Source organism: Hoplias malabaricus, chromosome 10 (genome assembly GCF_029633855.1).
Source record: "Hoplias malabaricus isolate fHopMal1 chromosome 10, fHopMal1.hap1, whole genome shotgun sequence".
Taxonomy (NCBI): domain Eukaryota; kingdom Metazoa; phylum Chordata; class Actinopteri; order Characiformes; family Erythrinidae; genus Hoplias; species Hoplias malabaricus.
The window spans coordinates 27268817-27283812 of record NC_089809.1 but is presented as its reverse complement, the minus strand read 5'-3'; the positions used below and the strand labels follow the sequence as shown (position 1 = coordinate 27283812).

Genomic DNA, 14996 nt, shown 5'->3' with positions numbered 1-14996 from the left:
GTCTGTCCATTAAACATTTTTTGACTTAAATAAATGTTTTTGTTATAGTCCCTTTCCTCTTGTTTTCTTTTACTTCATTGTTTGAAAATATACATTAATAAAATCTTTAATGTTCCCTGATATAGTAAATTTTTCAACATTTCAAAACACGTGCAAACATGTTGGTAGAGAGAAAAAAGTACTATCTCTTCCCAACTAGTAAAACATGATACTGTCATGAGTTCCTATATCTTCCACAGTTTCGTAGTCGTGATCACTGTCTGAGGATCTTCTTGCTGTTTGGAAAGGAGGGAGAAGAAAGTTTTATTTAAAACTTTATATTTGCTTTGCTGTAAATTTGTTACCAATATGAAGGAGGGTTTTATACCAGTGTTATGGCAGAAAAATATCAAAACTGCTTTTTCATGAGATGACACACCTATGAGATGTGATGTTTTCTTCTCTTTTCTTGGTGTTCTCACGTACGTGTTGGACACAATGCAACTCTCAGAAATGCTCTTTCTAGGTAGCAGTGGAGGAGCCTCTTCTGCTGACTGATTTGAATAAAAGAAAGGAAACCCACAAAATAGTTTGCAAATTGCTGACTTACTCAACTGTTTCATATGAACTTCTCAGAAATGTACATTTGAAAGCATCAATTTAAATTAACTAAGTGACTAGTAAACTTTTTACCAGGTGTTTGAGTTCAAGCTGAAACATGAACTTCAAAAATGTATAGGAACTATGATATCCCAATAAAACCAAAACTGGTTATTTGTAAATATACTTTGTCCTGTATGTAGATATAAATAATACAATAAAATGTTTTTAATTATCCACTTGATTGTGTCAGAAATAATCAGTCATTGAGCATGTAATATTAAAAGGGGAAAAAATTATTTGAGCAGAGATGATACAAGGCTCACAATGTTATCAAAATTAATGTGTATGAGTAATCAAACAGCTTAATAATGTTTCTCAATACAGGATTAAAATATCTGCCATATTACACCTACTCATATCACAAAAAAATTCAAGGAATCCAGATAAATCATAAAAGACAACTGAATGCCTGTGACCTTTGAGTTTTAAGATCTCTCACAAATAATAACCATCATATTTAATATATATGATTCTATATAATAGAAAATCATCACAGGAGCTCAATAATATTTTGGAAAAAACTTGTCAATAAAACCTAATTACTGAATGGAGAATTGCATGTTAAGATTTCAGTACATGGCAGACACCATGTGTTACTAACATCCAAGAGTACATCTCACTTTTTACTGTCAAATAAAGGTGAAAAGACGTTTTGCATAAAGATAAAAGGCCAATTCGTTTGTAGTAGGAATTACTACCAGTGAAATAGGTAACTTGCACAACTGTGAAGGGACATTTAAGAACTTTGTTACAAAAAATCCATGGGTTGCATGTGATGTTACTGTGTGGTAGCCACTTATTCATTACTCATACACCACTTAAAAAAGGACATTTAATTTTATTGTTTCTTTACACATGTTAAGGCCTACTTTAGATTAAAAAATTAACCCATATCCGTGTCATGTTTGTAAACAGGGCGGCACGGTGGCGCAGCAGGCACTATCGCAGTCACACAGCTCCAGGGACCTGGAGGCTATGGGTTCAAGTCCCACTCTGGGTGACTCTGTGTTCTCCCAGTGTCTGCATGGGTTTTCTCTGGTTTCCTCCCACAGTCCAAAAAACACACGTTGGTAGGTGGACTTGCGACTCAAAAAAAATGTCTGTAGGTGTGTGTGTGTGTGTGTTGCCCTGTGAAGGACTGGTGCTCCTTCCAGGCTGTATTCCTGTCTTGCACCCAGTGATTCTGGGTAGGCTCTGGACCCACCGCGACCCCGAACTGGATAAGCGGTTGCAGATAACGAATGTTTGTAAACAAAGCTCTGTTTATCTGTGTCAGTAGAGGAGTTTGGGTTACATCCCAAAGTAACGCCATACTCCCTACAAAGTGCACATCACAGATAATAGAACTAAAAGTATTGCACACAGACTGCACTTATTCGAGGAAATTAAACTTAAAGCTAATAAAATTAAGTTCAACATCTACCACACTAAGTCAGTGGAGACACCCTAAGTGTATTAACCTAAACTGTACCCTACAGAGCATGCAGAATGACATTTGCTGCGTGCGGAAACATCGAGTGAACGCTCACATTTTCAGACTAGGAGAACTACCTTCTTAAACTTTAAGCCCAAACAGAGAAAACAATTCAAGCAGATATTTGTAATAAAACAATATCCTCCAAGAATGTTCCAGGATCAGATTATTTAAACTGTAAAGGGGGAAAGGAATTAGACAAAAGAACCTGTGGCTTGTGTGAGTCGACTCTGACACGCTAAAACGAAACACTAGCGTTAACTAAAGTAATAACTGAAGCTTATATGATCTGTATATTATTAGCTCACTCAGATTCTGTCACAAGAGTGGAGAAATGCAGTCGAGTTTGATGGGCTAACAGCTTTCCATTTGACGGTAAAAATGCAAATATAGCTAAGAGAGTATCATTTCCTCATTATGCAAATCTTGGATAATTTACCTCTGTTGCGGTTGAGACTCTCCAGCACAAGGAGAAGTGCTGTGTATGAAATTAAATTATCCATCTTTCCCATCTGTTTACATTAGAGCTGGGCTCTCTAACCAGGCACCTATGCCAAAAAAAGTCATGTGATGTCAACCCCTGGATTCTGCTTCCTAGACATAATCTTTGCAGACTTCCAACCTTCTGAGGATGTATGTACAAACTGCACTATAGAACTCTGAAAGCACAAAATATGACAACAAAAGATCCTGTACTTGTGTATAATGGGTGTGTCTCAAAAAAAAAAAAAAAAAAAATTATATATCTGCTTTCAAACATGGATCCTGGTTTCTTTGCCGCTCAAATAATTGTAAAGATTTATTACAAATGGGGAGGTGATATAACCGACACTCCTGAATCAGATATCAACATCATGAGAAAACATGAAATATATTGTTTTTTATGCTTTGCATTTTACATATATATATATATACCTGCTTTCCTTTTGTTGTTTCATAATATGTCCTAATTTAAAAAAGTGTTAATTGTTTTATATTTAATAATGTAAGCAAAATGATGCGAAAAATGCTTACTTCAGTTCGTGGTGGGGGTGGTGGACTACGCCGTCTTTGGGTGGCATCTGAGTGATCCAGAGACAGACTGTCCAGTTTTTCAGGGAGAGTGCTAGATTTACTTTTTGCTGTATGAGATTTATCCTTTTTTTTCTTGGCTTTTGGGCAAGATGACTTGCGCTTTGGAGGACGTGGAGGAGGAGCCACGTCTGTCTGTGTAAGCCTGTGATATTCATGGTAGAAATGGTCAGTTATCTCAGTGACAGACTCTTTTTGAAACGTAGGGTTCTGGTCCTTATCCCAGGGCAAGGGGTCTGAGGTAAAGCAGAGAGACATTTGTATCCAGCGGACTGGCAATGCAAAGCAATGCTCTGGACTCATGGGCAGGCTAGCAAGCACTGTGGTCTCCTCTAGAGCCTCTTCCAGTGTCAGCGCTGTTAATCCTACTAGCGGGTCTTTTGGCAATGTTTTATCACGCCCCACCACTTTGACTTCCAGGGGCAAAGAAAAGTTCTTGCCTAGATCTGCTAAACAATATTTCTTCTTGTCAGAAAGCTTCTCCACAAAGTGTGCTGATGTGAAGAGAGGCAAGCACATCTCTTCACTTTTCTCTTGATTCGCAGCCTCTTCATCATCATCTTCATCATCGTCTTCATCCTCCTCCACAATCCTTCTGCAGATCAAGCTCTCCAGTCTTTCTGCAGGTCCTGAGTCACTTTTTGACACATCTACTGTCTCTACTCTCAAAACCTCCAGCTGATCACCAACACTCATAGCAGGCACTCCTTCTTCCTCCACTGCCTCACAGTGTTTTGTCACAGTGACTCGTAAGTCAGAAGAGCGAGAGAATGCTACATATAGCTCATACACTGAACTAAACTCTCTTGGTCTTCTCCGCATTTGACCACAGTAGTCTTGTGAAATCAGAAAGTATTGTTGGGCTTTCCTTCCCTTTGGGGTGCATGCTAACACCATCTGTGTATTAATACAGTTGTGAAGCACAAGGTGCTTGCCTTTCTGGAGCTCTGTGAACCAACTGCAGCAAAAAAACTGATTGGCCTCAGGGGCTTCCAGGATCTCTGCCATGGTGGGAAACGCCTCTTTTGGCTGAGTGGTTAGCTCAGTCATTGATAGAGGAGTTATAAATGTCAAGTCTTTGCTCTGTTCTGTCACATCTATGACATCTACTTCTAAGCTGGAGGGGAACTTCACAACATTCTTCCTCACTGTGAAAACAGAAATGACCAAACATTAAATTAATAAATAGGAAGAATCAAAAGAGGTATAAGGTGTGCTAGGCTGAAAATACATACTGTGCATGATGCCTTGGATTTGATAGACTGGAGCAAATATCAAGGGGCCGCCACATTTTTTTGACTTTGTCTTGCGGAAGCGTCGTTTGCGCAGCCTGTCTGAAAGCATGATCTCCTGCAGAGAGTATCCATGATCATTCTCACACTCAAAGAATTCTCCATGGTAGGAAAATGGAATATGTATGTCTGCAGAGGCTCCCTGTTGGCCCATCAGTTGACAGCGAGCGAAATATTCACCATCTTCAGCCACCTCCACAGACAGCATGGTTAACTGTGTTCCTGCAGACACTGTGAAGTTCTCTATGATCAACTCAGACCTGCTGATGAAGGTGAAGGCACCACATGCATCCACTCCAACTGGCTGCAGGCCTACAAGCTCTTCTATTGTATTGTAAGGTAGATCTTCAGGAACCAGTTTGAACAGACCTAATGACACCCATGACAATATCAAGTGAGAAATTCAGATTAGAATGTTTCAAAATGTCAAGCCCAGTTTTAACTAAACTTGTTAGCAATCTTTTAACTTTGTCCATCAATAGAAAGTGTCCAGTATAGGACCAATCCAGTACTGCAGTGAATTCAGCATGGTAGAATATAGATACTTCATTTTGTACATTGTAAACACATACATTATTCAACATACCTACTTTTGGACACACTTCATATGTGTGCAGCTTGTGTTAGTCAGGCTTTAGTCCCTAAAATATTTGCTCTCCTGCAACTTCACTGTGTAAAAAGGTGATTAAAAAGGTACAGATTTGTAGGAAAAGTCAAACCAACAAATTTTCTTGAGTAGAGAATACAAACTTTATTTAAAATCATGTCTTGGCACACAGGCCTTCATCTGGGATTTGTGTTCTCTAATTAAATGGTGTTGGTGGTTTGACTTTGTTCTAAAATACCATGCTCTAGCCCTTCAACCTCAGCTATATATTTATATATTTAGCAATTCTAGACTTAAGTAAAAAATGAGGTTTGAAACACTGCAGCAATACTACTGCATATGATATTATACCTCATATCAGTAACACAAAGACACAACAACAAAAGAAATTTATTCACATTCTATATTCAGTGTTGTTTTTCCACATGTATCAACCGCATATAATCACAAATCTTCACCTAAACCAGTGCACTGTGACCCGCAATATATAGAAAGTGATAAAACATAAGATTACTGGTCATGTTATAAGACCAAAGTGCATTAGACTAAACTTCCCATATGTAAATCTACAATATTGTGGGGAGAAAGCTATACAAAAATGATCCAGGTAATGCATATGTTTTGTATCACCCAAACAATATCTGGTGAGCCTGTGAAAACAAAAGTGGCTAACAAACTGCATAGAATTTATTTTACCATAGCTTTTCTATATGTGTACTTGCATGTAAGCTGTACCTTATAAAACACATATAAGACATGTATTTGCATGGTACATGTACATACTAATCCAGCAACTCTTGCGAAGGGCAAGAGTTGCTGTTGTTATTAACTTGCCCAGTAAAGAGTATGAAATCTTGCAAATCAAATATTGCAAATCATTAATTTAATGGTTTGAGATCATAGCATCATTTTTAACTTTAGATATAACTACTGTGTCACTACCTTGATTTAGAGATATGATTCATCACAGAGTTCCGTTTTTATTTTTGACAGAGGTTGCACTGGCAACTAGAGAAGTCTGTCTTCAGATGCTTGGTACATATTTTCTTTTATCAAACTACACTGAAATACATATAAAGTTATACTGCATAAAACGTATGTAACTGTGTGTACTGAATATTTTGGTACTCACCCAAATGTTCTATAGGCAGTTCGAATGTGGTGTTAGTGCCAATGTCTTCACAACAGACGGACAGGAGTTCCAAACCCATGACCTTCACCAAGTCTCCAGTAGACAGGCACACCTCACTCCCCGATAGTTCATATACCGAGCCTTAAAACAACAATGATCTAAGTATCATTTCTCACAGCAGAGATATGCATAAATTAGGATGAGAAAACACAATGTGTTTAATGTGTGGACCATCCAGTAATTTCTATTTTAATAGCCTACCTCATTTAAATTCACAATATATTTTAAATATAAGGGAGATTTCATAAGACGTCTGAAGATGCACTTGAAATACATATAGGCCTTCGCATGTTTGTTGTATCTGACATGAGAGAATTTCTAATACAGTGATCCATCCATCCATCTCTCCATTTTCCACCGCTTATCCGGGTCCGAGTCGCTCCGAGTAAAGAAACCCAGACCTCCCTCTCTGCAGCCACTGATTCCAGCTCCTCCGGGGGTATACTGAGGCGTTCCCAGGCCAGACAAGACATGTAGTCTCTCCAGCGTGTTCTTGGTCTGCCCTGGGGCCTCCTCCCCGTTGAACATGCCCGGAACACCTCACCAGGAGGCATCTGGACGCGATGCCTGAACCACCTCAACTGGCTCCTCTAGATGTGGAGGAGCAGCGGCTCTCCCAGATGTCCGAGCTCCTAACCCTGTGTCTAAGGGAGAGTCCAGACACCCCGCAGAGAAAACTCATTTCAGCCGCTTGTACCCGTGATCTCATTCTTTCAGTCACTACCCAAAGTTTGTGACCATAGGTGAGGGTTAGGACGTAGATTGAGCGGTAAATCTAGACTTTTGCTTTTCTGCTCAGCTCTCTCTTCACCACAACGGACCAGTACAGAGTCCGCATCACTGCTGATGCTGCACCGATCCGACTGTCAACCTCCCGCTCCATCTTTCCCTCACTCGTGAAAAAGAGCCCGAGGTATTTAAACTCCTCCACTTGAGGCAGGATCTCACTTCTAACCTGGAGAGAGCACTCCACCCTTTTCCGACTGAGTACCATGGACTCGGATTTGGAGGTGCTGATCCTCATCCCTACCGCTTCACACTCGGCTGCAAACTGGTCCAGCAAGAGCTGGAGGTCCCGGCTCGATGAAGCAAACAAGACCACATCATCCGCAAAAAGCAGACATGGAATCCTGAGACCACAAAACCGGATGCCCTCCACCACTTGGCTACCCCGTGAAAGTCTGTTCATAAAATTTATGAACAGAACCACTGACAACGGGCAGCCCTGACGGAGTCCAACTCTTACTGCCAGCCATACAAACCAGATTCCTGCTCTGTTTATACAGGGACTGGATGGCTCGTAGCAAAGAGCCCAATACACTATACAGAATATCCTGAGGGACACGGTCTAATGCCTTCTCCAGATCCACAAAACACATGTAGGCTGGTTGAGGAAGCGAGGGTAAAGAGCTTGGATCCTCCTATAGTTGGAACACACCCTCCGTTCCCCCTTCTTAAACAGGGGAACCATCACACCAGTCTGCCAGTCCAGAGGCACTGCCCCAGATGTCCACATGATGTTGCAAAGACGTGTCAGCCAGGACAGCCCCACAACATCCAGAGCCTTGAGGAACCCAGGGCGGACCTCATCCACCCCAGGGCCCTACCGCCAAGGGGTTTTCCTACTACCTCAGCCACCTCCCCAAGATAGACGAGCCCTCCCCAGGATTCCCAAACCCTACTTCCTCTGTGGAAGATGTGCTGGTGGGATTGAGGAGATCCTCAAAGTATGCTGCCTATCGACATCCCCAGTCAAGGCCAACAACTCCCCACACCCACCATATACAGTGTTGGTGGAAAACTGTTTTCCCCTCCTGAGTCGCCTGATGGTTTGCCAGAATCTTCTAAGAGTCGATGGAAAGTTGTTTTCCATGTCCTCATCGAAACTCCTCCCACACCCGAGTTTTTGCCTCAGCAACAGTTGAAGCAGCAAGCTTCAAGAGCTTGGCTCTTCGGTACCTGTCAGCTGCCTCTGGAGTCCCCCATGTCAACCAGGCTCGAAAGGACTCTTTCTTCAGCTTGACAGCCTCCCTCACCTGGGGTGTCCACCTCCGAGTGCGGGGATTGCCACCACGACAGGCACCAACAACCTTGCAGCCACAGCTCTGTTCAGCCACCTCAACAATGGAGGACCGGAACATGGCCCATTCGGACTCAATGTCACTGGCCTCCCCCGGGATGCAGCCAACGCTTTGCCGTATGTGGGAGTTGAAGATCTTTCTGACAGGATCCTCTGCCAAACATTCCCAGCAAACCCTCAACACACGTTTAGGCCTGCCAGGCCTGTCCGGCATCCTCCTTCACCATCTGATCCAACTCACCACTAGGGGGTGATCAGTTGACAGCTCAGCACCTCTCCTCACCAGAGTCTCCAGAACATATGGCCGCAGGTCCGATGATATGATATAAGGTCGATCATCAAAATAAGGTAGAAATCAAAAAGTCCCCCAGCAGAACAATAGAGTGCCCAGAACGAGTACACTCCAGCACCCCCTCTAAGTCCCCAAGAGGGCCAGGTACTCTGAACTGCTCTTCGGTGCATAAGCACCATCAACCGTCAGAGCCCTTTCCCCAATCCGAAGGTGCAGGGAAATTACCCTCTCTTCCACTGGGGTAAACCCAAACGTACAGGTGCTAAGCCAGAGGGCTATGAGTAAGCCCACTCCTGCCTTACTCCTCTCACCCTAGGCAACTCCATAGTGAAAGAGCATCCAGCCTATACTGTGTGTCGAGGTGAGCCCAACTATATCTAGCCAGTACCTGTCAACCTCGCGCACCGGCTCAGGCTCCTTTCCCACCAGAGAGGTTACGTTTCCATGTTCACCATGCCACCTGGTCCACAATGCACCAAACCCAGATTACTACCTCTCCCACAGATGGTGGACCCATGGGAGAGTGGACACATGTTGCCCCTTCCCGAGGCCTGGCTCCAGGGTGGGGCCCTGGTAACCCTATTCCGGGCAAGGGAGGCTGTGTCTCTGTTGTTATTCTCTTCATCTGGGTCTTTGTATGGCCCATCACCTAGGACCAATTTGCCTTGGGAGGTCCTACCAGGGGCTATTGCCCCCGACAACATAACTCCTAAGCTCACACAGGCACGCAAATCCCTCCACAACATTAAAGTGGTGATCCAGGGAGGGGAGTGATATCTGCCTTATTTAATTGTTTCATTTCCTTTTAAGGTTTACATATTTACATAGATCTATGAAATGTAACTAGCTCGTATGATGTGGACATGAACACTTGTTCCTTAATAATGTGCAAAATATATATGCAGGAAACTTCAATCATTATCTGCTTCATTTTGAACAAAACAGAAAGGCCATTACATACAGTGCTGTGCAAAATTCAGAGACTTATACAGAGGTCTGTAATTGCAAAAGTCATTAAGCAAATCAAAAACTACAAAAATAAACGCATTCAGAAAAACAAAAGGAAAGTTATAGGCATAACCAATCAAACAGCAATAAATAAATAAATCTGACAAGTGCAGAAACACAACAGCAAATCAAAATCTCTTGTTTCTTACACCACCCACTGAAAATTGTGTTTCTTTTTAAATCTTGTTAACATAAGTTAAAATAATAATCTTGTTAAAATAAGTAGCCAATACAATGGCTGAGCAATTAAGCTTGGAAATTTCAGTGTTCCAAAGACAGTTTTAAACTAGCTAATAAAGACAGCCATCGTTTTTCCGGAAAAAAAAAAAAAAAAAAATAAATAAATTCCATCAACCCTTCGAGCTGCCTTTGAGCTTGCGGGCAAGTGGTGGAAGTGTAAGAAGCAATAGAGGTGGGGACACATTAATTAATTTATTTATTTATTCATTCGTGCATTCGTTCATTGTCTGAATTTGCTTATTCGGTTCAGAGTTGTGGTGGGTTTGGAGCCTACCCGGAATCACTGGGTGCAAAGCAGAAACGCACCCTACATGGGGCCTAAATGCATTTACATCGATCTGCAAATACAGAATTAAGGTGAACCTGTATCATAATCAGTTTAGTTATTTTCTTGTAAAATAAGTATTTGAATGCCACTATGAATAACAGAAATTAATTTCATGGGTTTGGTCTATGAGTGGAGGGGGATTTTAATGTGTGAATGTTTTTTTTTTTTCTAAAATGCCACAGCAGAGAACAAACTAACTTCCTGTACAGCAAGAGAAAGAGAAAGAGAGAGAGAGAGAGAGAGAGAGAGAGAGAGAGAAGGCTAATAAGAGATTCATTTTCCAGGAGAATTTTCTAAGGATAGCATGAAAGATAAGATTCAAACAAGGAAGTTGTACATTAAAAGAAAACAAATGAGACAGAAGAAGCTGCAGTTTAAAATTTTTTAAAACAAAACCTTCAAGCTGTCATTGCTGAGAAAAGGAAGCATAATAAAATGAAGAAATTTGCTAATCAAATGAAGACGTCAGTACAGGGTAACAGTGGCTACCAAATAACATTTTTTATGGGATTAACTGGATCATTAACAAGATATGCCTGTAGGTTTTATGAAAAAACTAAAATCATATTCCTCTAATATAAAAATGTAATAGGCAAACCATAGACACAACAAATACTGGGAAAAAACATATTACATTTATGTGATAATTCTGTGTTATCAAGAGAAAGTCTGTGTTCCTGATGCTGAAAAATGAATAACCTGAACATGAAAATTAAACAAATTATTTGGAGTGTCTGACTTGTGCACAGGAGAGTGTCAGCAACTTTTTTATACATAATCAAGCTCTGAGATATGTATTAAAATACAGAGCTGTATTTTAGTGAATTCTGAAATAGAAAATATCATAAACGTTTTGGTAGGAGCCCAAATCTCCTACAAGGCTCTCACCATCCTGCAGAGCTGATGTATACCCTTAGTTCCACTTATAGCGCTTTTCTATACCAAGAACTAAGAAAACACAGTTCTGTATCATCATATATTTAATCAGAGATGTCACATACAAAGTGACTTCCTTTTTTTAATTGAGACGGAAATTACACTTGAATGGTTTTAGTCTGCAGCCAGACTTAAAGGCTATGTCTACACTTCTTGAAAATGACTAAATTCTTCAACAAAACCCTCCCTTCATTTGGTGCTTCAGAAGCTGTTTTGCGTTGTGTTTCACAGTCCGTGCAGTTTGTTTCCATTCGCAGAGCCCGGACCAGAGAGCTAGCAAACCATGAGGCAATATTCATTAAAATCCACAAAACACGAACTGCATTCACATCACATGCAGTGCCTTTAAGAGGTTCCCCCAATTTAATTAATTACTCCACAGGTTTAATAAACATTTTTCTCAATTTAAGAAACCATGCTCTCATTATTTTTCCGTCCGTCATATATATATATACATTTAGTCAGATAATTGTTTAATTTTGCTCTACACTTGCCAACTTCACGGTACTAAAGGGAAACACTGAAGTGAAATCATTAAGCAAAGTCAGTGAAAGGCTCGTCTTCGAGGGTCTCTTACCCTGAAAGTAAACACCGGAGCAGACCTGCAGTATCCGGGGGAGTGACCCTGGGTCAAGATTGTTGATATAACTCCGCAGGTCCAGCACTTCTCCGTCTTCAGCCATCCTCCAGAAAGCGCACTAATGTTGCTGAATGCGTCTGTATAACAAGTGAAGTCGCTTGTTTCCGCTTGTGGGTCAATTGTGAAGCCGCCCCTGAGAACTTCCTACTGCGGCTAGTTCATCACATCGCTACTCTGTCACTCTGTCAGTTGCCCACTTACTCACCCACCCACCCACTCACACTGAGCCAGTCTTCGGAGACGTTGTGTCTCCTTTCGGCCATTTACTAAGCTTCAGAAGAATTCACCACAACTGCTGCTTCACCACATATCGCTATCATATGCAGCCTTCAAGGCCTGCCTTCAAGGAAATATCCCATGTACAGGATAAGCGCACACGAATATACGTACATCTAAGTGAACATCACCACGACGTCGCAGTAAGAAATGTTGTTAAAGCATTGGGACCATTTCTCTCTTAAAAATAAAAGCGTTTAAAATGTTCATAAGTTACATAGAAGACTGCGAGGGCAAACCCTGTTTTTAAAATGTTTATTCTTTGGCATATACAGGTGCAATGTGTACAGCATTACTTATCAAATGCTTATCTGCTTTTTATTTTATTGCACAGGACTGAATACATGTGGCAACAAACATTAAACGAAAAACATCGTTTTCCACGGAACGTCCATCTTGTCTCAGAACACACTGGAACACAAAATGTATTTACGACCTTCGAAGTCATTTTTCAAGACGCCCGAAAACACATAGAAGACTGAATTATACAAAAGAGAACACCTAGATCAGATAATTAACCTATATTAATGATATTATTTTACATCCTTAATTAATAATGCCATCTCCTGCAAAGTTCTTGACGTTTCTGGATTACTAATTACACTAATTATCTATATAAAATTGTACAATATATTACAAAACATCCCAAAGCCAAAACAGGTAGTTTCTTGTATGTTTAAATATAAACATAGCACAAAATTAAGGAAATTTGTGTTTGGTAGATTATTTATTTGTTGAAACAGTGTTTCTTGGCAATAAATCTTATACTGTTGGAAAACCTGTTAAGTTCCCTTGGTGCCACATTTGTAAAGAACATGCATTTGTGGGGTGAGCAGTAGAGCTGAGCATGTGGGTTGTACCCCCTGAAAAATCTGCCAAATCCTCTTTGCCAAAGCCAAAGTTCCTGGCTTGATTTCTTGGGAAATCTTTGGCCTATAACTGCATACAGGTCAGTGGCTGAAAGTGAAATAAGAGTGTAGTTCACACTTTCAAGAGGTAATCTATGTTAATCTGACCTCATGGGGAAATGCCTGAAAACATGACAATATACCAGGTCACCTTATATCACATTTTTACAAGCAAATGTTGACTGATATACTAAAGACATTACCACTAAAACATAAAATATATAATATAACAAATATAAGTTAAAATTAAATGTATATAATAACTGACATTTCTGAATGACAAGTGACAAGGCAACTATATAATGAAATCAGTTTATCATATTATCAAACAGGCACCTTTTTCACTGAAAAACAAACAAAAAAAATGTATTTAGAAATCAGTTAATTGAAATCATATAATTATCCAGATATATAATTTGAGTAACATTTACTCATTCCCAAATTATATATCTTGATGTAGATTATTTAATTACATGCAAATATTTGAAATAAAATAATAAAGTAAATTGTAGTGTCATTTTTTTCAGTGTTAAAAATAAAAAATAAAATACAGTCAGATAATCTTTTATATTTTATGGTGGCTAAGTGTAGGAAGCTTTAGAGAAACTTTAGGATATCAGCCCCAAATAATAATAATAATGTTATTATATTTCATATTTTTATAAAGCTTTTAGTGAATGTGTGTGTGTCTGTGTTGCCCTGTGAAGGACTGGCGTCCCCTCCAGGGTGTGTTCCCGCCTTGCGCCTAATGATTCCAGATAGGCTCTGGACCCACCGCGACCCTAAATTGGATAAGCGGTTACAGATAATGAATGGATGGATAAAGCTTTTCATATATAAATTCAGCTCAAAGTGCTTCACATCATTTAATTTGAATCAGTACTGATTCGTGACCAAGCATTATTTTATTTTTGTAGTTTAATTTTTCACTGATTATTTGAACTTTGTCTCTATGATTGGATGATTTGCATGTGCGCTTATCATTTTTTTCCTGTATATGTTTGTTTGAGTTTTTTCCCCATATTTAATGCTCTGATTATTTGCCGATGTCCACAAGCACCCAAGTGTCTCTTATTTCTGTGACTTCCTCTACAGTACTTTCCTCTGTTAATAATGTGATATGTCACAGAGGTTGTCTTCATATATGGTATGTAATGAAAGCAAATTTACATCATTACTCAGATTAAACAACACTGGGCTCATTTCTTACCACTTCAACAACCATTTAGGAAAAGGAAAATAAAAATACCACATCCAACAAAATGAAAATATTGTGCAACTGTAATTCAGTGATAGTAGCATAGTGATAAGCAGGCAGTTGTAATTCTACTGCAATTTATTTGTAATTCTGCACAGAATGAACATGCACACAGTGTGACTCCTCTACTGACCAATTTAAACCAGTATAACAATATTTGTGCTACTAGGGTACCTGTGAAAAGAGGGTACACCAAAAGAAGAAGATTTAATTAGAATCGAGCCAGTTATCGGAATTAAGAGAGTTTGATTTCAAAAGAAGCTGTCTGAGAAGAAAGGGCCCAAAGTATTTAGCAGGAGTGAGCAGCACACCACACCAGGCTGTGTGTTGACCAGTTAAGCTATGGTGGTGGATTCTGTAAGGAATGAGGGGAAAATTGAACTGTGTGAGAAGGCTAGTCCATGGACAGCTTGTCTATTTGGTAGTTGGCGTTGTGCATAATATTCTATAGGTGCTAGGAAATGTGTGGGTTTCCTCTTTGAGTTACAGATCTCTCTCACCTCCAGTGAAGAAATGAAACTCAATGAGTCTTTGTACACCAGGTCACTGAATGAGTGTTCTCTCTGTGACTGAATTCTGATTAGTGAATTAGTGAAATGTTATACACTATCTCATTCTTATTTCATTCAACCAGTTAAGTGTATTTTGGTCTCATCTCTTTCCAAAATAGGATAGTTATACATTTTTAATTAATTTTCTTTTCATAGTTTGCCAGATTTCATTAAAACACAAAGCACTGCTTCACACAATTG

General features: G+C 39.9%; 1 protein-coding gene across 1 annotated transcript; it reads right to left on the bottom strand.

The window, feature by feature from the left end:
- Positions 1–115: 115 nt before the first annotated feature.
- Positions 116–12076, bottom strand: themis2 (thymocyte selection associated family member 2). The gene is made up of 6 exons (XM_066683993.1): positions 11740–12076; positions 6219–6359; positions 4423–4848; positions 3131–4335; positions 419–533; positions 116–275 (listed from the first exon to the last, which is right to left on the bottom strand). Exons 1-6 carry the CDS (start codon positions 11843–11845, stop codon positions 196–198), a joined length of 2073 nt encoding a protein of 690 aa, XP_066540090.1. The 5' UTR covers positions 11846–12076; the 3' UTR covers positions 116–195.
- Between the last annotated feature and the right edge of the window lie 2920 nt (positions 12077–14996).